The following is a 23,459-nucleotide window of genomic DNA, read 5'->3' on the forward strand; positions in this document are numbered from 1 at the left end:
ACCGGCCGCGGAGAGGTGGACTCTACCTTTTAAGACTGAAGTCAGTGTCTCACCCACCATCTGGGGTGGAACCAGGGCCGGCCTTAGCCTGAATGGCGCCCTGTGCAAAACTGCCCTTTGGTGCCCCCACCCCACTGATTTTGTACCCAGTTTCCCAGGAAACAAACGAGGACCAGAGGCAATTTTTTTTAGATCCTAAGAAAATTGATTTCTTCAAATGTACAATAAAGTCCTCCAGATTTGTGCTGGAGAATCTGATTCTCAATCCACATTAATTCCACCACATTTGAAATTATTCTTATTGGGGTCTTCTCATCTCGTACATGCTGTATGCGTGGATATTACATTATGGATGGTACATATGGATCCCCCCCAATGGGGCTCACATGTATCTGTAGAATGAGGTGCTGCTGCTCTCTGTGGAGAGATGGTATAAATTCCTATACACTTAGAGCGGCACAGGTCGTAGTCCCATTGGTGGGATCAACATCTACTATACAAATCCTGAGGATAAATGTACCAGATGATACCAGACAAGGCACCATGGAGCCGGCGGGTGATGCTGTGTGTACGCCGGACCAAAAAGTCCAAAATACAGATGTTAAAGGGGAATGTACGAAATTAGAAAAAAATCTCTGCTTTCTACATAATAGAGTCCTCAGGTTATATGTGTCGCTGCCTCTCAGCTAAAATGACCTGAACAGACTGAGGTGCAGTACCACATACACACAAGGCCATGAGGACGGGGGGCGCTGTGTATGGGTCGCTGCCTCTCAGCTAAAATTACCTGAACAAACTGAGCTGCAGTACCACATACACACCATGAGGGAGGGGGGCGCTGTGTATGTGTTGCTGCCTCTCAGTTAAAATGACCTGAACAAACTGAGGTGCAGCACCACATACACACCATGAGGGAGGGGCACGGTTTATGGAAGAACTATGGCATATATATTGTAATCCCTTTATTAACCAGACTGGACCCATTTGGCAATGCTGCAAATACTTTTGTTGGAAAATCTGTAAGATAAATCCACACCGAATAATGTAATATTCTCTAGAACTTCATAATGCACACCTCAAAATACACATCTCAGCTGCTGCAAAATCTCATAATTCACCTCAGTTGCTTCAGAACCCCATGAGACACACCTCAGCTACTGCAGAACCCCATAATACACACCTCAGCTGCTGCAGAACCCCATAATATACATCTCAGCTGCTGCAGAACCCCATAATACACACCTCAGCTGCTGCAGAACCCCATGATACACATCTCAGCTGCTGCAGAACCCCATGATACACACCTCGCCTGCTGTAGAACCCCATAATACACACCTCAGCGGCTGCAGAACCCCATAATACACACCTCAGCGGCTGCAGAACCCCATAATTCACACCTCAGCTGCTGCAGAACCCCATAATACACACCTCAGCTGCTGCAGAACCCCATAATACACACCTCAGCTGCTGCAGAACCCCATAATACACACCTCAGCTGCTGCAGAACCCCATAATACACACCTCAGCTGCTGCAGAACCCCATGATACACATCTCAGCTGCTGCAGAACCCCATGATACACATCTCAGCTGCTGCAGAACCCCATGATACACACCTCACCTGCTGTAGAACCCCATAATACACACCTCAGCGGCTGCAGAACCCCATAATACACACCTCAGCGGCTGCAGAACCCCATAATACACACCTCAGCGGCTGCAGAACCCCATAATACACACCTCAGCGGCTGCAGAACCCCATAATACACACTTCAGCGGCTGCAGAACCCCATAATACACCTCAGCTGCTGACGATGCATTACATTGATAGAATGGCGTTCATAACAACATTAAGGCTAAGTTCACACAGGACATCTTTTGTAGCATTTTTGAGGTCACACAGATCCCCTCACATGCATTTCCTCCTCCCAGCAAAGTCTATGGGATTTCTCTGTAGCTGTCCACACTGGGCATCTATTGTTAGCTGCGTTTTTGAAGATGCAGCTGTCAGTTCTTTTTGCGTTTTTGTACCCTTCCAGTCAATAGATTAGACTTAAAAACTGCATTAGGCAAAACGCGGTAAAAACGCGTCAAAAACACATTGCGTTTTTGCCGTAGTGCATTTTTGGTGCACTCTTGGGACAAAAACGCTGTACATTTGTGGTAAAAAAAAAAGATGCCCCGTGTGAACATCCCCTAAACCATTCCATGTGATGTGCAGACGGCAGTGACACCATGTAACATATGAGACTCCACTGTTATTTTCTACCAGGTAAGGAACCTGACAGCGGATTCCTCCAGTGCGACCCCCGCGTGGAAGGAATCAGACACCGGCTCCATTATTGCAGGCCTGTATATTTTACTCCGATGCTTCCACATTTCAGATAAAACACATTTTATCTCTGCCGAGGATGATGCAGTCAGGATGAGGAGCCCGGGAGGCCGGTGCCCAGTGGCTTCTCCGTGCTCTGCTGCACATTGACTGGTCGAACCCCCAAAATGTGTAATATACACTGTTAGGATTTCATTTGCCAATGAAATCACTCACAAGTGATTTGCAGACATCTGCAGATGATGTCTCCTGCTTCTCTCATTGTTATCATTTTCAATTTGAGAGGAACAGGAGGAAACGTCATTCTGCAGATGACCACACATTGCAAATCACATGTGAGTGATCAGGTGACAACTACTCGAATCAGCAAGTGAAATCCTAACAGAGCGCATATTACACACCTATAGGATATGGCAGGTCAATATTCAGAATTACATTACATTACACACTATACGTGACATGTACAGGGCATATGTAGGGTGTATATGTATATATATATATATATATATATATATATATATATATAAAGCTCAGTGTGTGTGTGTGTGTCTATGTGTGTGTGTGTGTGTGTGTGTGTGTGTGTGTCCGTCCAATAAAGGAATTCGCACCGTCACATTTACAATCACGAAATTTTGCACAGACGCCTCATGTGACTCAGGGAACGTCACAGACTATGTTTTGATGAGAAATTTTAACCCCACACTTTACAGTTATTCGACCTGCTTAGAGCTCACACAGAGACAGAGACTGATACAGAGACACACAAAGACACACACAGAAACAGACTGATACAGAGACTGATAAAGAGACACACAGATACATATACACACAAAGACAGATTCAGAGACACAGAGGCACAGAGAAAGAGATGGACACGGACAGACAGACAGAGACACACACACAGGGACACGCACATGTCGCGGGCGGGGAGGAGGGTGTCGGCACACTACGCTCACCCCTTCTGCTCGGGTCCGGCAGCTGCTCAGTGGTGGCTCGAGCTGTGGGCCGGATCCCGGGGTTTCTCGAGCGACACTCCTCGCCCGTGAGTGAAAAGGGGGTTTTTTGTGGTTGGGTGTGGGGGAATTGTTATAGTTCGTGACGCCACCCACGGTTGTGGTGATTTCACCACCGCTGCTCAATATGGGGATCCCGGGGATGGTGATGCGGAGCAGCCAGTTGTTATGTTGCCCCTCCGTGGGTAGGGGTTGGTGATCCCGGGGCCCAGTGATGGAGAAGGAGGTGCGGGGCCTGGTGGGCGCAGGGACGCGGGGGCAGCGCTGTGCCTTGCGGCACTGTGGTACTCACTCAGCCTGAGACGTGGACACAGTTTGTACGGTAAACCAACGGCTGGTAGGACGGTCCCACAGACGGCTGCACCTGCACTCCCGGTAGGTGACGGTAATGTCTCTCTTCCTTGCACCTATGTTGACTGATGGTAGCGGTGGATTCCCTCCGGTTACCCGCTCCCCGACTGCAATCTGGGCCGGAGGAGCTCTACACTTTGCCCGCAGGCGCTGGCCCTGGGGAAACTGGTGCCCTGGCGGTGGCGGTGTCTCCCCTGTAATGGTTGGGCTGTTGCCGTCAATCGGGACTTGGTTGTTGGGGGATCTACGTCCCCTTCACTGACGGATTCGGCAAATTTGGCGACTCCTAGCCTTGCCGGGGTCCGAGAGGCCCCTGCCCTGGTGCTGACTGTCCTTCGGAACACTGCTCCAGACCACCGGGCACACAGCCAACGAGGTCCTTCCAGGAACTTCCAAACGGTCCCCCTCCAGACAGTCACCGCCGTCGCTGACCTTGCTGTTCTGGCCCTACACAGAGCTGGACCCTTCAGGCTTTCTTTCCTTCTGTCACTTTCTTACTTTCACTCCTTTCACTTAGTTGTTTACTCTTGCCCTGTCTGGGCTTCTCCTCTACTCCTTCTACTTCCTCCTCCAAACTCTATCTGCCTGGTTCTTCCTGCCTCCAGAGCTGTGAGCTCCTTGGTGGGCGGAGCCAACCGCCTGGCCCACCCCCTGGTGTGCATCAACAGACTCTGGAGGAAGGCAACAAGGATTTCTGGTTAGCATAGATGTGCCTACCTGGAGTGTGGGGTGTGGTGGTGTTGTGACCTGTGTCCCCTGGCTTGCCCAGGGCGACACATTCCCCCTTAGCAAAATGCAGACCGTCCGCGGGCTGCCGTCCTACACCGGTTTTATTTTTCTGTAAAAAGGGGATAACAGGGTTAAGCAAAACATAAATACATTTTTAATCAAAACTCTTCCCAAAACGGGAGGCACATTTACTTAAACGTTGCAACGGTTTACGGTTACGGTTTCCGCTCTCTCCCACCCAAGCAACCTGGCCCTGATGCTGCCCCTAAAAGCCCAGGCAGCACCCCTTGACCCACAGTCCAGCACAAGTTACCCGAGCGGGATCTGTCCTTCCCCTCCAGAGGGTAGCCACCGGTTCCTTTGGTGGCTGGGCCCCAGCCTGCTCTGCTCAGGGCCCTCCCTCCAACCTGCCTCTCCGGAGACGGCATTGCGGAAACGGTAACGGTAACCAACATATTTACAAGCCACTAACGTTTGTGGTGCCCTGCAAGTTCACGGGCTTGTCCATGGATAGTTCCCATGCATTTTAAACGGTCCCCACGGGGACAACGGTGCCAGCTCCTGCCGGTTGCAAATCAACAAACAAATCAGGTGACTTCTTCGGTAATTTCACTTATCATTTCAAACTTTTAAACAAACAAACAACACTCTTTTACATGTGCGGACCCCGCTTACTCATAGAACGGTCTCCCTGTACCTAAGTGGGGGTCTACCTAGGTTGGAACGGGTGGACCTTCGGGGCCCGGTGTCAGTGGTGCTAGACGGTGGGGTAGAGGGAACAATCGGTTCCTCCTCCCTGCTATAGTGTGGAGCAGGCGGAGGTGCAGGCGGGCTGGGTACAGGTTCATCCCTGGGCACTGGCACTGGTTCTGGCTCACGGTTAACCGCTTCCACTACTTCTTCATCCACGGGTTGTGGGAACAGTATCACTGGAAGTATCACCGCGCCGTTCTGTGTAGGCCAGTTTGCTGGGAAGTCACCCATTACAGTGTGGATTACCTCTGCTGCCTTTTCCACTGGTGGAGGAACCGGTACTTCAGCCTCTGCCTTCAACGCTGGGGGGCATTTTTTTAGATGGTCCCGAGAAACTGTAGCCAGGGTGCCCCCTTGGTCACGACTGATCTGGTAGGTTTTCCCATTGTCCCACTCGGTGGGTTGTACGACGTAAGGGACTTGCTCCCACTGGTCATCCAGTTTGTGGGCTTTTCTTTTCCGTTTCAGCACCACATCTCCTGGCTGGAAAGGACCTGCAGGCGCCTTCTGATTGAACCGGTGCTCTTGCTGTTCTCGACTTCGACTGAGGTTTTTCTCCACATACTCCTGGATTTGCCGGTACTGGGCCCTCCTCCGACTTTCCCACTCTGCCGTTGAAGGGAGTGCTTCCGGAGCCTCCAACCCCATCTCCAGATCCACCGGCAGGCGGCCAGGCCGAGCCCTCATCAGATACGCTGGGGTGCACTTCGTCGAGCTGGACGGGATATTATTGTACATGTCGACCAAGTCGGGTAACTTTTCCGGCCACATGTTCCGTTCTTCCAGCGGTAGCGTCTTGAGGAGCCCCAGGACCAAGTGGTTCATTTTCTCGCACATGCCGTTGGTTTGGGCGTGGTACGGAGTGGTCCGGATCTTCTTGCAGCCGTACAACTGGCAGAATTCGTGAAACACTTCTGCTTCAAAAGCCGGGCCTTGGTCAGTCAGCACCTTCTCGGGGTACCCATGGGGTCGGCAAAAATAGGCCTGGAACGCTCGAGCAGCGGTTCGACCAGTCAGGTCCTTAACGGGGACTACCACCATAAATCTTGAGTAGTGGTCTACCATGGTCAATGCGTAGGTGTACCCACTTCGGCTAGGGGTGAGTTTGACATGGTCCAGGGCGACCAGCTCCAGCGGCTGATGGGTGACGATGGGATGTAACGGTGCCCTCTGGCTAGTCTCGTCCTTTCTCCTCAGTGTACAAGGACCGCACTCTCGGCACCAGGCTTCCACCGATTCACGCATCCCACTCCAATAGAACCGCTCCCTCAACAGCATCTCCAGCTTCTTCCACCCGAAGTGGCCAGCACCATCATGGTATGCCCGCAGGACAGTAGCAACCTCAGCTTGAGGAACGATCAACTGGCATATTTTCTCATGGGTCTTTGGGTTGATCAGCTCACGGTACAGCCTCCCTTGGTGTAGGTAGAGCCGTTTTCGTTCTTTCCACAAGCGTTGGGCTTCGGCTGGAGCGCCAGGGTCTATTCCCATAGCGCCTTGTTCCACCAGAGTCTTGACAAGGCGGACAGCCGGCGCTTGGTCCTGGGCGTCCTGCCACTCTTGACTGGGCCGCGGGTCCAGATCCACCCGTTGCTGACATACTTGTACCCTCTCAGTAGGCGGCTGGTGGAACGCAGGCAACTCAATCTCCTCGAGGTCGTCATCCTCGCACCCCTCTTCTGACAAATGGGGCATCCGGGAGAGTGCATCTGCATTGATGTTGACACGACCAGCTCGATACTTTATGGTGAAATCATAGTTGGCTAACCGGGCTACCCACCGCTGCTCCAGCGCGCCCAACTTGGCTGTGTTCAGGTGAGTCAGTGGATTGTTGTCCGTGAATGCGGTGAATTTTGCTGCCGCCAAATAGTGCCGAAACCGCTCCGTGATAGCCCACACCAACGCCAGTAGCTCGAGCTTGAAAGAGCTATAGTTCTCAGGGTTCCGTTCGGTCGGCCGGAGTTTTCGGCTGGCGTAGGCAATCACCTTCTCCTTTCCATCCTGGACCTGGGATAGGACCGCTCCTAGCCCCATGTTACTGGCGTCCGTGTGGAGGATGAATGGGCGCCCATAATCAGGGTACACCAGGACCTCTTCTCCGGTTAGGGCCGCCTTCAACTGGCAAAAGGACTCCTCATGCTTGTCTTCCCACGACAGTGGGGCTCCAATGGGTCTTCCACCTTTGGTCTGTCCCACGAGGAGATCTTGCATGGGGGCAGCCATCTTCGTGTACCCCTTTATAAAGCGCCGATAGTATCCCACCAGACCCAGAAACTGCCTTACCTCCCTCACTGTGGTTGGTCTCGGCCAGCTCTGGATGGCAGTGATCTTCTCAGGGTCGGGGGCGACACCATCCGCACTCACCACATGCCCTAGATACTGCACCCTGGGTTTCAGCAGGTGGCATTTTGAGGGCTTCAACTTCATCCCGTACTTGGCAAGGGACGCGAACACCTCGGCCAGGTGCTCCAGATGGGCTTCATACGTCTGGGAATAAACAATCACATCATCCAAATACAGCAGGACGGTCTCGAAGTTTAAGTGTCCCAGACAGCACTCCATCAACCGTTGGAAGGTCCCAGGGGCATTGCACAGCCCAAACGGCATGCTATTGAATTCGCAGAGCCCCATCGGGGTGATGAAGGCGGTCTTCTCCCGGTCCTCTGGGGCCACGGCCACTTGCCAGTATCCGCTGGTGAGGTCAAGGGTCGAGAAATAGTTTGCAGTTCTTAGTGCAGCCAAAGACTCTTCAATACGAGGCAATGGATAGGCATCTTTATGGGTTATCTGGTTGATCTTCCGGTAGTCCACACACATCCGCATGGTACCATCCTTCTTCTTGACCAGTACCAACGGAGTGGCCCAGGGACTACAGCTGTCCTGAATAACCCCTGCCTCCTTCATATTCCTCAACATATCTTTGGCACACTGGTAATGTGCAGGGGGAATAGGTCTATACCTCTCTTTGATAGGGGGATGTTCACCCGTGGGAATGTGGTGTTGGACCCCCTTGATCTGCCCAAAGTCTAGGGGGTGCTTACTGAAAACCTGTTCGTACTCCTGCACCACCCTGTGTACCCCTGCCCTGTGATGTGTAGGGGTGTCATCAGTGCCTACATGTAGCTGTTGGTGCCACTCCTTTGTGTCCCCCTGGGGTGGGGAAGTGCTGGTAGTAGGTGGGAGTGTGGATGGACTGGCTTCATGGATAGTGTGAGGGTCCAGGGTGAGCAGCTTAGCAATGGTGGCATACCGGGGGAGCCTGACTTCTTCCTCCCCACAGTTCAACACTCTCACGGGCACTTTCCCTTTCTTCACATCTACCACCCCTCGGGCGGCTACTACAGTGGGCCAGTGCTCGGAAGGCATGGGCTCCATCATCGCAGGGTAATCACGCCCCTGAGGCCCTACTGCTGCTCTACACCAAATCATCATCTCACTCCTAGGGGGCACAGTCAATGGAGCAACATCCATCACTCTCACTCCACCAATCTCCCCTCCGGTTGAGCTTACATGCTGGCGGTACATCAGGGCGCGGATCTCAAGCTGCACAGCCCTCTGCCGGCTCCCCGCCGCTGTGGTGGCTAGCTGTTGCAATAGGTTCAACACATCAGCCATGCAGTGTTCCATCACATTGGTTCCCAGCACTATTTTCGGGTTATGATCACTGGGTTCATTCATGATCACAATCATACCCTGGTGTTGCAGTTCAGCTTGCCCCACTGTCATAGCTACCTGTTTATACCCCACCTGGGTCAATGGAAGTCCATTAGCGGCAATCAAATTTATACTATTGTCTGGGGGCGCCAGCTCGTCTGTGGCCCAATACCGCTGATACAACGTGTACGGTATGGTAGTTACCTGTGATCCAGTGTCCAAGAGAGCCATCACTGGTATGCCGTCCACAGTCACGGGGATGATAGGGCGGGCCCCGACATATCGGTCTCGCCAGTCCGGGGGGCCACGGTGTTCTACTCCTGAGGATTGGCCCGGGGCCCCAGGGGTTGCTCGTTTAACGGGCACTGTCGGTAATAATGGCCCGGCTTACGGCACTTGTAGCAGATTGGAGGTCTGCTCCGCGGGTTGTTAGCGCTTCTCCGCTGCATCCAGGGAACATCTTCGGGACTATCAGCAAGCTGTATCTGCGCTGGAGGCTGGGATCTGGTCAGAGGTTGCAGTGCAGCAAGGATTTTGGCAAGGTCTCCGTCCAGGCGACGGACCTGGGCTGCCAGCTCTTCTACTGTGCTGCTCGGGGCTGCAGGTATTAAAGAGGTTGGTTTGGCTGAGGCCGCCACAACAGGAGCTGTCTCGACGGGCCACGGGACGGGTTCCAGAACTTCAGCAGCTGGGGGCTGTAGTGCTTTGATAGCCCGCTCCTTTAACACAGCAAAGTCCACATCAGGGTGTTCCAGGGCCCACAGCCGGAGTTGTTTACGATCCTCAGGGGACCTCATCCCCTGCGCAAATTGCTCCACCAACATCTTGTTGCTATCCGCCTCATTAATAGAGTTCACCCGCTTCAGCGTGCGGAGGGCGGTCTGCAGACGTAGAGCATAGTCCCGAATGCTATCCCCAGCTCGTTGCCGGCACTGGTAAAACTGCATCCTCAGCTCAGCTTCAGTCCGGGTCTCGAAGGCAGTCTGTAACTTCTCGAAAATGGTGGCTACAGAGAGCCGGTCCCCCTCGGCCCAGGTCTCCACTTCCTGCTCCGCCGCACCGGTTAACTGGCCTAGCACTATCGCTGCACGTTGCTTATCAGTCAGGGGGTACAGCTCTAGCAACGGGTTAAGCTTTTTCCGGAAGGCCTGTAGGGCATCCGGTTTCCCGTCATACTGCGGTAGCCAGGCAGCTCCGGGTGCATAGGGCAAGGAAAACGGCATGACCTGAGCAAGCGCGGGGGCCGCGGCACCTCCCGCCGGTGCGGCCAGGACCTGGGCAGGCCCATTCCCATCCGCGGGTGCCGCTGCGGCTGCGACCACCGCTCCTCCAGCGGCTCCGTCGGGCGCAGACATCTTGTTTCCGTCCCCCTTAGCTCTTTCCGGCCCCTCCTCTCTCGGGGCGGGGTTTTGGCCTTCGCGCCTCTACTGCTCGAGAAGACGCTCGAGCGGGAACTTTTCGCGCCAAAGATGGCGGCTTCTGAAATTTTTCTGCCGGATACCTCCGGCGGTAACAAGGCGCACCTCTACCAGACGGCAGAGCGGTAAGATCCTGTTCGTGACGCCAAGTTGTCGCGGGCGGGGAGGAGGGTGTCGGCACACTACGCTCACCCCTTCTGCTCGGGTCCGGCAGCTGCTCAGTGGTGGCTCGAGCTGTGGGCCGGATCCCGGGGTTTCTCGAGCGACACTCCTCGCCCGTGAGTGAAAAGGGGGGTTTTTGTGGTTGGGTGTGGGGGAATTGCTATAGTTCGTGACGCCACCCACGGTTGTGGTGATTTCACCACCGCTGCTCAATATGGGGATCCCGGGGATGGTGATGCGGAGCAGCCAGTTGTTATGTTGCCCCTCCGTGGGTAGGGGTTGGTGATCCCGGGGCCCGGTGATGGAGAAGGAGGTGCGGGGCCTGGTGGGCGCAGGGACGCGGGGGCAGCGCTGTGCCTTGCGGCACTGTGGTACTCACTCAGCCTGAGACGTGGACACAGTTTGTACGGTAAACCAACGGCTGGTAGGACGGTCCCACAGACGGCTGCACCTGCACTCCCGGTAGGTGACGGTAATGTCTCTCTTCCTTGCACCTATGTTGACTGATGGTAGCGGTGGATTCCCTCCGGTTACCCGCTCCCTGACTGCAATCTGGGCCGGAGGAGCTCTACACTTTGCCCGCAGGCGCTGGCCCTGGGGAAACTGGTGCCCTGGCGGTGGCGGTGTCTCCCCTGTAATGGTTGGGCTGTTGCCGTCAATCGGGACTTGGTTGTTGGGGGATCTACGTCCCCTTCACTGACGGATTCGGCAAATTTGGCGACTCCTAGCCTTGCCGGGGTCCGAGAGGCCCCTGCCCTGGTGCTGACTGTCCTTCGGAACACTGCTCCAGACCACCGGGCACACAGCCAACGGGGTCCTTCCAGAAACTTCCAAACGGTCCCCCTCCAGACAGTCACCGCCGTCGCTGACCTTGCTGTTCTGGCCCTACACAGAGCTGGACCCTTCAGGCTTTCTTTCCTTCTGTCACTTTCTTACTTTCACTCCTTTCACTTAGTTGTTTACTCTTGCCCTGTCTGGGCTTCTCCTCTACTCCTTCTACTTCCTCCTCCAAACTCTATCTGCCTGGTTTCTCCCGCCTCCAGAGTTGTGACCAACTTGGTGGGCGGAGCCAACCGCCTGGCCCACCCCCTGGTGTGCATCAACAGACTCTGAAGGAAGGCAACAAGGATTTCTGGTTAGCATAGATGTGCCTACCTGGAGTGTGGGGTGTGGTGGTGTTGTGACCTGTGTCCCCTGGCTTGCCCAGGGCGACACACACACACAGGGACACACAGAGGTACACATACAGAGACAAAGACACGGACACATACAGAGACAAAGACACGGACACATACAGAGACAAAGACACGGACACAGACACAGACACATACAGAGACACATTCACACACAGACACACAGATAGAGACACAGAGGCAGAGACACACAGAGACAGACACAGACAGATACACAGACAGACACACACAGAGACCCACAAAGACAGAAACACACAGAGACACACAGACAGACACAGATATAGTCACAGAGACAGAGATACACAGAGATACATACAAACACAAGCACAGACATGCAGAGACAGAAACACAGAGAGAGAGAGGGAGACAGAGAGTGGAGAGAGGGAGAGAGACAGTTACTATCCCGGGCACCGCCAGGTACTACAGCTAGTAAATATATATATGTATCTATTACCCCCTACACATGCTCTGCACCCACTCTGGCCGCAGCTGCAGGGCCCACTGGCATCACGTCCCAGGCTCCCCCTGATGTCATTACACCTATCCTGGGCCCACAGCTGCAGAGCAAGGGCGAAACAGAGAGCCAGTGGCCATCCGTCCTCAATGGTATTCAACCTGCATCCGAGGATATAGCAATGGCCCCCATCACCGACAGGCCCAGTCACTGCCACTGCATAAATTACACCATATACATAACACCCACATAGATACTATAGAAAAGATAGATGGATGCAGGGTCGGACTGGGGTGTCTGGGGTCCACAGGAGGAGTTCGCTCTAGAGGCCACACAACTATATGAAAATCGCTGCAGAAGCCCCCACGCAGCCTCCTGCACACAGCAGGTGCCCCCACGTAGCCTCCTGCACACAGCAGGAGCCCCCACGCAGCCTCCTGCACACAGCAGGTGCCCCCACGCAGCCTCCTGCACACAGCAGGAGCCCCCACTCAGCCTCCTGCACAAAGCAGGTGCCCCCACGCAGCCTTCTGCACACAGCAGGTGCCCCCACGCAGCCTCCTGTACACAGCAGGTGCCCCCACATAGCCTCCTGTACACTTCAGGAGCCCCCACACAGCCTCCTATACACAGCAGGAGCCCCCCACACAGCCTCCTATACACAGCAGGAGCCCCCCACACAGCCTCCTATACACAGCAGGAGCCCCCCACACAGCCTCCTATACACAGCAGGAGCCCCCACACAGCCTCCTATACACAGCAGGAGCCCACACACAGCCTCCTATACACAACAGGAGCCCCCACACAGCCTCCTATACACAGCAGGAGCCCCCATACAGCCTCCTATACACAACAGGAGCCCCCACACAGCCTCCTATACACAGCAGGAGCCCCCCACACAGCCTCCTATACACAGCAGGAGCCCCCCACACAGCCTCCTATACACAGCAGGAGCCCCCCACACAGCCTCCTATACACAGCAGGAGCCCACACACAGCCTCCTATACACAGCAGGAGCCCACACACAGCCTCCTATACACAACAGGAGCCCCCACACAGCCTCATATACACAGCAGGAGCCCCCACACAGCCTCTTATATACAACAGGAGCCCCCACACAGCCTCCTATACACAGCAGGAGCCCCCACACAGCCTCATATACACAGCAGGAGCCCCCACACAGCCTCTTATATACAACAGGAGCCCTCACAGATCCCATATAGACATAAAAAAAATTATACTCACCTAATCCTGATTCCCAGCACCGTAGCCTCCATCTTCTCTTCTATGGTGGCCTGCGGAGGCAGCGCGATGCAATGATGTCACTGCAGTGCCCTTGTGGATATACGGTCTCCTAAGACACAGGCCTGCAGCGGTCTGTGGCTTAGGAGACGGGCAGTGATAGAGCAGGGAGCCCTCTGCTCTGTCACAGGATTGAACTGTATCGGGGTGACGCCGACATAGTTTAGTGCGGTGATTGCAGAAGATTCGGGGCTCCGGCCAAGAAGTTCTGGGTCAGAGCTCTGGATCTTTGATGCCAGTGGTGCCCCTGCCAGCGGGTCCCTTTTATGTTCAGTTAGGCTGCTTTCACACATCCGGTTTTTATTGAGCGGCACAATACGGCGCTTTGCAGAAAAAAACGCAACCATTTTTTTTTCCGCCGATTGCGTTTATTACGCATAGACTTGCATTAGCGCCGTATTGTGCCACATGGCCTTGCGTTGTGTCCGTTTTTTGCCGGATGCGGCATATTTAGCCCATGCGATGGCCGGATGGAACGTTGCCTGGCACTTTTTTTGTGCGGCGCAAAAACCGCATTGCGCCAGATCTGGCGCGATTTACAATGCAAGCCTATGGACGCCGGATGCGGCATCCTGTGGCAAAAAACGCTGGATGAGCCGCATGGAAAAACTTATGCAACGGATCCGGTTTTTTCCCCGCATCCGTTGCATAGGTTTTGGAGCCGGATTGAGCCGCACTGCAAAAAACGGATGTGTGAAAGCAGCCTTAGGCTATGTGCGCACGTGTGCGTATTACATGCAGTTACGCTGCGATCTGCAGCACAGCGTAACTGCATGCGTCCTGCGTCACCTGCACAGTCTATGGAGATTGTGCAGGAGCCGTGCGCACGTGGCATATTAGAACGCAGCGCTTCGGCTGCTGCCCGAATCGCTGCATTCTAAAAAGTGACATGTCACTTCTTCCGTGCGCTTTACATGCTGTCTATAGGGAGAGGCAGCATGCAGAGCGCACGGTCTCTGCCGGCACCATGCGCTTCAGAACGGAGCTTTTCAGCTGCGCTCTGAAGTGCACCTTTTAGGTGCGGTGCAGAGCGCACACGTGCGCACATAGCCTAAGAGAGCTTCCTGGGGCATTGACTGGTGTCTGTGTACCAGACAGACACTGGATAAATGATAGACAAATAGATATCAGACAGATAGATAATAGAAAGATACAGGGATAGACAGATAATAGAGATACATAAATATAGACAGATATATAATAGAGATAGATAGATAGATAGATAATAAATAGATAGATATAGGATAGAATAATTGAGATATATAGACAGATATATAATAGCAAGATAGGCAGACGGACGGATAATAGACGGACAGACATTGCACAGTATACAGGACACACACACACACACACACACACACACACACACACATACACATATACACACACATACAGCACATAATACATAATACATTACAGATGACGCACAGCATGTTATACTCACAGTCACTTCCTGGGCTCCAGGAGTTCAGTGCGGCTTTTGTAACTGCATCTCCGGCAATGCTGCTCCTCCCCCTCTCTATGGTAAAGACAGGAGGATACAGAGCGGAGAGCAGGTGAAGGCGCCCCCTGCCTGAGGCTGTGCAGAGCGGGAGGAGACCAGACGCAGGGCACAGAGGAGGGGGGAGGGGCGCGAGCAGCAAAGTGAAAGTAAACAGCTGCTCCCTAGGCGCCTCCTTTGCTGTCTGCCTCCCGGCGCCCTGTGCGGCCGCACAAGTCGCACATGCCTAAGGCCGGCTATGGGTGGAACTGAAACAATTCAGTCTAGTGAAGTAGAGCGGAGACCCGTCAGCCTGGAGTTTTTCCCCTCTACACCGGGTTGCAATGAGATACCCAGCCTATATCCTGATTTGGCATTAGATATGCAGTCAAGAGTTGAGCGAGTATTTAACTATTTGTACTCGCTGTACTCAGTACTGTCTAATACTCCCGTATTTGTTCCGAATAGTGTATGTAATGCAAGTCAATGGAGAATACTCGCAAAGTAACAAATAACCGAATGCCGTTCTGTTCGTGCAAGTAGCGAAAGGTGCGAAATTCGGGTTACTCATTACATCGTGAATATTCCCCATTGACTTGCATTGCACATGCTTTTCTGAACAAATACGCGAGTATTAGACAGTGCTCGTTATGAGTATAGCCAGTATGAATAGTTAGATACTCGCTCAACTCTAGTCACCAGAAGTAAGAATATTATCAGTTTAGAATCCTATTGAAGAAGCTGGAAAGAAAAACTGGCACAGATACGGTTTTATCGGAGTAGGATTGGATAATAAAACACAAGGCGGTTGCTCACCTGGAGCAGTGGTGAAAAGTCACAACCACTATAGAAGCGTAACCGATAGGCACAGCTGCAGCAGAGCCCATAGAGGGATATCAATTTGATGCTGCAAGGGAAAGGGTTAAAATCTAAGCTGCTGTGAAGAAAGTGAAATATCTGCAGGATGTGATCTTTATTTCTACGCGTTTCAGAGGCTCAGTTCCTTCATCAGGAGAAAAAAAGCACAGATGTACATTATGTAAAAATAAAACTATACATGTTTGGTATCTCTGAACTTGTACTAACCTGGAGAATCATTGCATGGTCAGTTTTACCATATAATGAATGGTAAATAAATTTAAAAAAAAAAAATGTAATTGCACTATGTAATTTTGTTTGTTTTCAAATATAATATGTGGCAAAATCAGCGTAATTCAAAATTACAACTCGTCCCACAAAAAATAAGCAATCCTATGACTACACTGATGGAAAAGTAAAAAAAAGTTATAGCTCTTGGAAAGCAGGGGGGGGAAAAATGGAAAATTCCTGAATGGTGAAGGGGTTAACAAAATAAATGCAAAGTGAATGAAGAAATTTAAATCAATTTAGTATTTGCTTTGACCATCCTTTACTTCTATCAGTTTTTCTCGGTTACTTGCACAGTTTTTGAAGGAACTCCACAGAGGTTGTTCGAAACATCTGGGAGAACTAACCACAGATTTACAGCGGATGTCACTTGTGCAAATCTTTGTCTCTTCATGTAATCCCAGACAGTCCGGATGATTAGATCAGTGCACTGTGGAAATGGGATCACTTCCAGGACTCCTTGTTCATTTCACTGAATATAATTATACACTGAATGTCAGTAATAATTGGGCTCGTCCGGCTGCAAAATAATTATACAGGTATTTTCACCTTTTGCTGTTTGACACTTATATTGTGTGTGTGTGTGTGTGTGTGTGTGTGTGTGTGTGTGTGTGTGTGTGTGTGTGTGTATATATAATATACTGTTTCTTTTTAATGTAAAATATTCTGTGGACGACCTTTGAGGATAATGAGGTATTAGTTTGTAAATTACCCAAAATAGTAATTTAAAGAAAACAAAACAACATTTTGGATAAAGTACTATAAGCTCGCAACCCACGTCAAGGGTCCTCATTATATTGCGAGTCCCTAACTATATGAAAAAAAGGTCTAACTATCTTAAAAATAAAAAACCTCTCTGCTGAAGAATCATATTCAGGTCCACTAGGTGGGACAGATGTTTTAGCACTCCTCAAGGTCTTTTTCAGATCAGAGCCCAGAAAAGGCATGTGGTTTGCCACTAAAAGAAGCTGAAAAGGCCTACACGGGTCCACTAGGCGAGCCAGAAGCTCAAGATATCAAGAGTGTAGGGGAACTAGTCATGGTATAGGCTGTGATTGATAGGGGCGGAGGTGTGATGCACATAGCTGGCAATGGCAGACAGTGTGTTGGTTATGGGTCATTATACAGTGTGGAAGCCATATACCATAGGATACTTACTTATTTAGGGCATAGTATGGGCAAATTATTTTATGCTGAGTGTTATTTAAGGACACTTATTTAAGGGCACTGTGTCAAGGATGTGCGGCAGAAGACTGGAGAAGATGGAAGTCTATAAAGACAAGCTGTGGAAGAGAAAAGTCATCAATGCATCTAGAGAAGACAGATATTGAAATAAAAACAAGAACTGCTCCAATCACAGAAGATGCCATCTATAAAGTACCTGGACCTAATTCTTTATCTGTGATACAGATTACGTCTCATTCTATTTTTGTACTGCTTATGATTTTAGTTTCTTATTTATGTACTTATTATGGTTCTAGTGATGAATACACCCCCACAATCAACATCACTATATTAATATATCACCAATGGCATTAGAAGTACATGAATACAGCACTTGAACAACCATTACTACATATATGTCACCAGAATTACCATCAGTACATGACTATGGAACTAGATCCACCATCAGTACATGAAAACAGTAATATTTGCAGCATTAGGTCATCAAACCTGGCAAAGGACATTCACATGTAATCAAAATACTTCTCTGGGTGCAGATGAGTTCCTGGTACAGGGTATTGTACACTCCTTGGGTCCTTTTGGCATCTATGATGGGGTGGATCCTTGATCTTTGCTGTCAATAATAGCACTCCTTATTCTACTTCTCCTTCAGAGTAATTGAAGCTGGAAATGATAAGCACAGACAGCATTTTCGCAGTAATCCAATTCACAAAATAATACATACTCGTACATACATACATACATACATACATATATACATAAATTACAAAAGGGTTATGTCCCTTTAGAAATATCAAGCAGATAGAAAAATGGATGCAATACAATTTAATTTACTATCCTTTTTAAGATTCACTTTCTTACATTTTTAAATGGTTACACTAAAAAAATACTGAAATTATTTCAAATGGATAAGAACTGGACATGTGAACTCAGCCTAAAATGTGGAAAAGAAACCATAGGAATCCAGCAATGCAGAGAAACCAGTGTTGCAGATGTAAAACAGCTTTAGTAAATCAATGTGAAAATATCCAGACAGACCGTGGCATTAGTAATGGCAAATGCCCATGGGCTCCCCCTCTCCCTTTTTCTTTTTTTTCTTTCCAGACCACAAAAAAGTGGGTCTGGAAAAAAAATGGGGGGAGCCCATGAGCATTTGCCATTACTAATGCCACGGTCTGTCTGGATAATTTTAGTTTGATCTATTAAAGCTATTTTTGTGTCTGCAACACTGGTTTCTTTGCATCGCTGGATACCTATGGTTTCTTTTCTCAAGGCTGCATTGCCCGGATCCAGGCCGCTCCGAGCTGATCCTGGGAATCTCATACAAGGTGGAAGGGTAAGCTGACTTATTGCAGTGTGTATGAGAAGTACAGTGTTAGGTGAGAGCAGTAGATCAGTCATTAGTCACAAACTTTACTTACAGGTTTTGTTAAATTACCAAAAAACACTCAATAACCATGCTGTCATCCATGGCCTTATTACGTTCCTAAATTACTGTTAAATATTGTGAATTGAATTAAAAAAAACATTATTTTAGAGAACATGTTTCTTACAATACCCACACTTAGTGAAGCTTTTTTCTGCTTCCCAAAATTGTAGCGCACAAAGCCCCGACTATAGGATCTGGTAATAAGGATTGCCCCGCCATGTCCCTCCATGAAGTCTTCTGGAATTTCCATTTCAGATCCAAAAGTAAGTGTGGTGCTTTCTGCATGGATCACAATGAAAGGATTGCAGGCTAATGATTTAATGGGGGTTCTTTTTGGGTCCATTATCAAAGTCAAGCATTTAGCTGTCCACAACGTTTATCTCCATTTCCTCTTCTTCATCTGCTATGTGGCTGCCGTGTGCTGAAATCTATATTTTCCAAGGAACATCGACGTAGCTGGAGACCGAATGCACTGGATGCCGACAGCAGGGACAGTGAGCGAAAAAATTCCCCAACATGCTCATGGCTTCCCTTGACAAGATCTTCCATCTCACAGGTAGTGGAGTAAAGTCTGAACATTGTTTCCAATCCGTGTACTCTTGGTACAAGGTGTCAGTTTTCAATGCTTCAAACCAGGGCAAATATCCAGTGAGAATAACGAAAAGAAGAACCCCAAAGGCCCAGGTGTCTATACTAGGGCTCAAGATTAAAAATTCTTCATCTGTCAAGGCACATAACTCTGGAGCCATGTAAGGGATAATGTGTGACATCGCTGACACACAGGTTCCCACATGTTTGGTCAAACCAAAGTCACTCAGCTTGATATAATAGCAGTCTCTGTCCATAAGTAGCACGTTGTCCGTCTTCAAGTCCCGGTGGACCAATCCTCTCCTGTGCATGTAGTCCAGAGCACAGGATATCTGGATTGCGCATCTTTTGACTGCATCCTCCGGAATTCCAACCTGCAGAAAACAGATCAATATCATGAGATTTTCTAGTGTAGTGCCTTATCTAAAGCAACAATACTAAACTTTGAAGATTTGTCTGGTATTGGGACAGGGGATGCTGCAGTAAATACAATAGTTGCTGTAATGATCATGTAGCATCAAACAATGCATTGAAATGTAAACCTCTTCTACCCATAGAAAGACTATGCTATTCCAAAGACCCCCCCATACACATTAGTCATCTATCTGGCTATTACCGGTGTATCTCGATTCTCCGCCTGATTGTTGGTGTCCATCTCCAACTTTTTTGTATTTTGTAGTAAAGTGTTGGTATATTATAGGAGAACATATAGTGTCATCCTTTCTTACCTGATTTCTGATGATATCATGCAAGGTGCCCGCTGGTGCCAACTCCTGCGTCATTATATAGTGATCCCGTGTGCCAATAAAGATTGGGTAGGTCCTAATAATGTCAGGGTGGTTAGAGATAGTGACTGAAAAAGACAGCTCCCTCAGAAAGGTTTCCAGATGAGTTTGGTCCTTTCTCACTAGCTTCATAGCCAGTGGTTGTCCTAAAAAAAAACAAAAAGAAAAAAGAAAATTACATCCAAGATCTCCCAAAGAAACACATTCCATCATCACTGACCGTAGACATGAGATATTTGTTGGTGAAATCACTGATTGTTTATCTCACTTTTATGAGGCAGGCCCACTATAGTAGGTCGGGGACAGCTTGGATTTACCAGATTTATTCTCAAGTTTACTACTATAAAACTGACACCAGATGTGTTTGGCGGCCACTGATCTAATTTTTCTTTCAAAATTAAATGTAGATTTGAATAAACCAAACAGTATTCTTAGAGGAGACTCTGGGAAACGCAGACTAAGGCTGCCATGCACATCGGGATAAAGTTGGCCGAACTAGACAAATTCGGCAGATCTGGCTGACTATTTGATGAGTTTGGTGTCATTAAAAATCTTTGGACAAGGGTCTGGGAACTAAAGGATCGGGAAGATAGAAACCCAGTCACTTGTCTCAGCTGGGGACAAAGGTTGAGCGGTTGGAGATTAATCTCATGATACTTTTTTACTCCATGGAGTTCTCCATGAGACCCACTGCCGGCATCATCTGGGAGACACTTATCTCGAGTGAGAACAAAAGTATTGGGAGACTGAACTCTATCGATCTTTGTGTTCTCCGATATCTTCTGTCAGTAACACATTAGAAGGTGCCCACCTCAGATATTTTTAGATGGCAATTTGTATGACATAAGAGAATAAACTTGGCCTTACATGGAAATATATCTACAAACTATTGGCAAATGTAGAAAACCAATAATGGTTACTTACAGTATAAAAAAAGTCTCTACTCAAATTGAAATATAACCTACAGTATATGAACAAAGAGTACATAATCCAAAAGATCACATATAAAAGAACGATTTTTAAAAAAATAAAATAAATAAAAAACACACTTATACAAAGCAGCAAAAACTGCAAATGTAGTATCTACAAATTATATAATCTGATTTTTCGCATACACATGATACATTTGCAATTTTTGCTATTTTTTTCTATGTGTGTGATTTTATTTTTTTTTTTTTCGATAGTTTTCACTATGCTCAATCTTCTGGATCTGTTTGGTGTGACCTCTTAACATTCATTGTTTTTACTTTATTTTTGAATAAAAGTTGTTCTTTTGCACGACATCTTTTGGGTTCAGTTGTATTTCTTCATATAGATTACATGTATTGGCAAATGCAGCTGAATGTGATGGGAATTATTGACATATAGATGCTCAGAAGGAATAAGGTTCCCAAACATTATCAGCAGCTACCCGACACTTGTTTGGACAACATCTATTCCTCCCAACCTCCCCGTACACATCCGAACATATTTCTGCCAAAATCATGTCTGGGCAGATTCAAGAGTCCCCTATAACCTTACCATGGTGATATTATAGGTATTTATGACTTTTCTTCTATGTGTATGAGCATTTTTACAACATATGTTACTAAAATAGTCTAGCTCTGCCAGTGATCTACAGATAAATTGCTCATCCCTGTGGCCAGTAAAGCACATTATCAGGTTTTTGTATAAATGTTATAAATTATACCCCATATATTATACATATTTTACCCCATATAGTATCTCAGCCTACACACATGACAAGCTTTTTTTTGTCCTTGTTCACATACCTATTAATTTGTCCTGTGCCAGTAGGACTCTTCCGTATGACCCCTGGCCCAGCTCCTTGATGATATCGTAGCTTTCAGAAATCTCCTGCATTTCCACGGTTTGGATGATGGTCTCCATCGTAGCTTTGAAATAGGGGATTCTTTAAGCTAAACAAATTCAGTAGGACTGTAAAGGAAAATTTAAGAAATATGTTTAATACAACATCATGTGGTGATCCCAATCCTGAGTTCTCTGGGAATTTTCCTTTCTAATTAAGTTCCATCATAAATTAGAAACCAATGAAACAGAAAGATGTCAGTCCAGGAAAGGATGGGTGACAACTATTGAAAACTTATCTTTGTGCTGATATTGGTTGTTATAAATATTATACATGGAGATATTGTGATCAAAGAAAGTGACAAAATTAGGATTAACTTAAAATTATTCTTTAAAAATAATGAAGTGTTTGTATTTAGAGATTATTTTGTATAATGTTGGTGATTAAGACAAGAAAATTATAATCTGTTCCCGGTGTAATGATACTAGAAAAAGGATTAATTGGTAAATGGTCATATGGTAAGGAGACCACAAACCCATGGTACATAACCCCAGTGAATATACTATTGAGAAGTAGTCTTACCTGGGTTGGGTTTTTGGTGAAGTTGATGATACGTTGGCTTCTTCTCCAATAAGTAGAGTGATGTCTCTTTGCTTGGGATCAGTCACAGAGAAGTTCTCAGGAATAATTCCACAAGACCCATGAACTTTTAGCTTTATATAGAGAAGCAGCTACCTCATATTGAAATCAATGCTCCTCATTTGCTTATTGGATGTCAAAAACCTCTATTGAATTGCTAATGAATGCGTCTTCTAGAACATGGACATTCATGTAGACCCTATTGTCATTAATCACCTGTGAATAGACTGACTAAAGTCAGTGGGCCTCAATGGTATCAGGGAGGAGCTCACCTCTGTATTGTTTGTATTGCTAATTAATTGCTATTGTAGGTAATTATGAAGTTATTTTATCCCCTAAAGTCACATCTCTCTTTCTTTATCTCCTTTATCTTCTTTATCATTCATGTTTGTATGTAAATCTACATTTCTCATGTAAGAATGTTGTATCCAGTGTTTATGGAAACAAATCTTGTACAATAGTCTTGTCCTGACTAACATTATTACATGGAAATCATAGAATTGTGTTTGTCCTATAGTAAATCTGCTCCTACAACGAAGGCTAAGCCCCAAACACATTAGATGGATCTGGGGTGATGAGCAGTAGATTGTAGATGGCTTCAAACACATCTAGACTTCAAAATTTGATTTTTTTTTTTATGGTATGTATACTGTATTGATTTTTATACCATATCTTGAAAAAATTGTATTTCACTTTATCTTGATAACATGCAAAAAAAGTAACAAATTATAGTCAAATCTATGTAAGTTTAATATTTTATCCAGGAAGGGGGGGAGGGTGAGGGAAGGAAAGAACGGAAATAAAGGGTGGAGAATTGGGTAGGAAAAGGAGTTCTGAAATTTGCTTAACTTTTAGTTGTATTTTTGTACATAAACTTGTCTAACTCTAAAATTGCAAAATATAATCTTAAGATAAATAAACGGAAGAATTCATCTATATTACCCTTAAAACTAGATAAATAACTCTCAAAGATTTTAAGATTCATAAGTGACTTTTTTCGACCATAAATTTCTTCTTGTTAAATATTTTGTGTAAGAT

At 48.0% G+C, this 23,459-nt stretch overlaps 1 protein-coding gene across 1 annotated transcript in view; it reads right to left on the reverse strand.

Annotated features, from left to right (window-relative positions):
- Window positions 1-21,862, reverse strand: part of LOC142297363 (serine/threonine-protein kinase SBK1-like) — a 38,606-nt gene extending 16,744 nt beyond the window's left edge. The window contains exons 1-3 of the mRNA XM_075341593.1: window positions 21,745-21,862; window positions 19,916-20,118; window positions 19,154-19,561 (exon numbers count right to left, since the gene is read on the reverse strand). Of these exons, the coding sequence (XP_075197708.1) occupies window positions 19,154-19,561; window positions 19,916-20,118; window positions 21,745-21,862 (729 nt within the window). The remainder of the gene's footprint in view (window positions 1-19,153; window positions 19,562-19,915; window positions 20,119-21,744) is intronic.
- Window positions 21,863-23,459: the final 1,597 nt, after the last annotated feature.

Source organism: Anomaloglossus baeobatrachus, chromosome 3, assembly GCF_048569485.1.
Source record: "Anomaloglossus baeobatrachus isolate aAnoBae1 chromosome 3, aAnoBae1.hap1, whole genome shotgun sequence".
In the NCBI taxonomy this organism is placed as follows: domain Eukaryota; kingdom Metazoa; phylum Chordata; class Amphibia; order Anura; family Aromobatidae; genus Anomaloglossus; species Anomaloglossus baeobatrachus.